General features: G+C 41.1%; 1 protein-coding gene across 1 annotated transcript; it reads right to left on the bottom strand.

Annotated features, from left to right (window-relative positions):
* Positions 1-350: 350 nt before the first annotated feature.
* On the bottom strand, positions 351-1,304 carry LOC138568733 (olfactory receptor 1f45-like). The gene has a single exon (XM_069646517.1). It carries the CDS (start codon positions 1,302-1,304, stop codon positions 351-353), a length of 954 nt encoding a protein of 317 aa, XP_069502618.1.
* Positions 1,305-1,542: the final 238 nt, after the last annotated feature.

Below are 1,542 nucleotides of genomic sequence, written 5' to 3'. Positions count from 1 at the left end.
AAATCAGGCATATTATATGTGTTTCTGCTTTATGTGGTCAGATATCAATGCTCATCCTCCCCGTTCTCTCTTTATTTGCAATCTTTCGTAGAAGACTTTTTGTCAGAGTGGATCCAATGTACCTGTTTGGATGATTATGGCCTAGACAGTTAGTCTAATAATCTTCCCCTTATGTTCAAAGCAGGAATCTTAAATTGCATCTTCTTGGCAGCTGGAAGCCAATAGAGTCATTTCAATGCCAGTGGGATGTGGTCATGGTTTCTGAACTTAATATTGTTAAAGCTGTTCAGTTCAGAAGATGTATATAGAAAACATCCGTACCTCCTACATTAATGTTTTGAAGAAACCATTCATATCTTAAATTCAAAACATTTGCTGGTCAGAACATTTCTCAAGGCCCCCTTTACCTCTTTGTTCCTCAAGCTGTAGATGAATGGGTTCAACATTGGTGAGACAGCGGTGTACATCACACTGACTACCCGGTCATAATCAAGGGAATACATGGAAGAAGGTCTGAAGTACATGAAGATATCTGTCCCGTAGAACAAAACCACAACTGCAAGATGTGAGGAACAGGTGGAAAAGGTCTTCCACCGCCCATCCACAGAAGGGACTTTTAAGATGGTGGAGATAATGCGAATATACGAGGACAGTATTGCGAGGAAGGTGGTCATCACCACTAAGGAGCCTTCGATAAAAATGACCCTTTCGTATGTGGATGTGTCAGAACAAGAAAGTCGGAGGAGTGGAGGAACATCACAGAAGAAATGGTGGATTATGTTGGATCCATAGAAAGGAAGGTAAGATGCCATTACACTGTACAGCAATGAATGCATCGAAGAGAGTACCCATGAAGCGACAACTGCCACAGCACAGACTGTCTTGGTCATTGTGGTTGAGTAGTGCAAAGGGTGACAGATGGCCACGTATCGGTCATAGGCCATTACTGCCAAGAGGAAACTTTCTGTATTTCCAATAAATAAAAAGAAAAACAGCTGGGTTATACATCCCTGGTATGAGATCATTTTTCTTGTTGAGAGGAGGTTGGCTAGCATCTTCGGTACTGTGGTGGAAGTGAAGCAGACATCCACAAAAGAGAAATTTCTGAGAAAGTAATACATTGGGGTGTGGAGCTTTGTGTCTAGAGCAGTTACTGAAATGATGATGCCATTCCCCACCAGCGTTGTCAAATAAATGCCTAGGAAAAGAACAAAGAGGCCGATCTGATGCTCTGGGAGGTCAGACAATCCTGAGAGAACAAATTCAGTCACTGCTGTTAGGTTGTCACATTGTGAAGACTTCATGACTTCCTGACTCCTAGACAAAGAGTGTAAAGAACACATATTTAATTGCCAGATAGCCATCAGACCTATGCTCACCAAACCAATCTACTGTAGAAATGTGCTTAAATTGATTAAAATACCCTCTTGCAGCTCTGTCCCATTTATAGCATCACGTTAAAGTTTGAATACAATTTGGTGAATTAAAAGAAATTGTGACACAGGTAGAGTGAAGCACCAAAATATACTCTAAGTTACATGA

The sequence above is a fragment of the Ambystoma mexicanum genome, chromosome 2q, assembly GCF_040938575.1.
Source record: "Ambystoma mexicanum isolate Mex_15411 chromosome 2q, UKY_AmexF1_1, whole genome shotgun sequence".
NCBI lineage: Eukaryota > Metazoa > Chordata > Amphibia > Caudata > Ambystomatidae > Ambystoma > Ambystoma mexicanum.
This window is presented reverse-complemented; position numbering and strand designations above follow the sequence as displayed.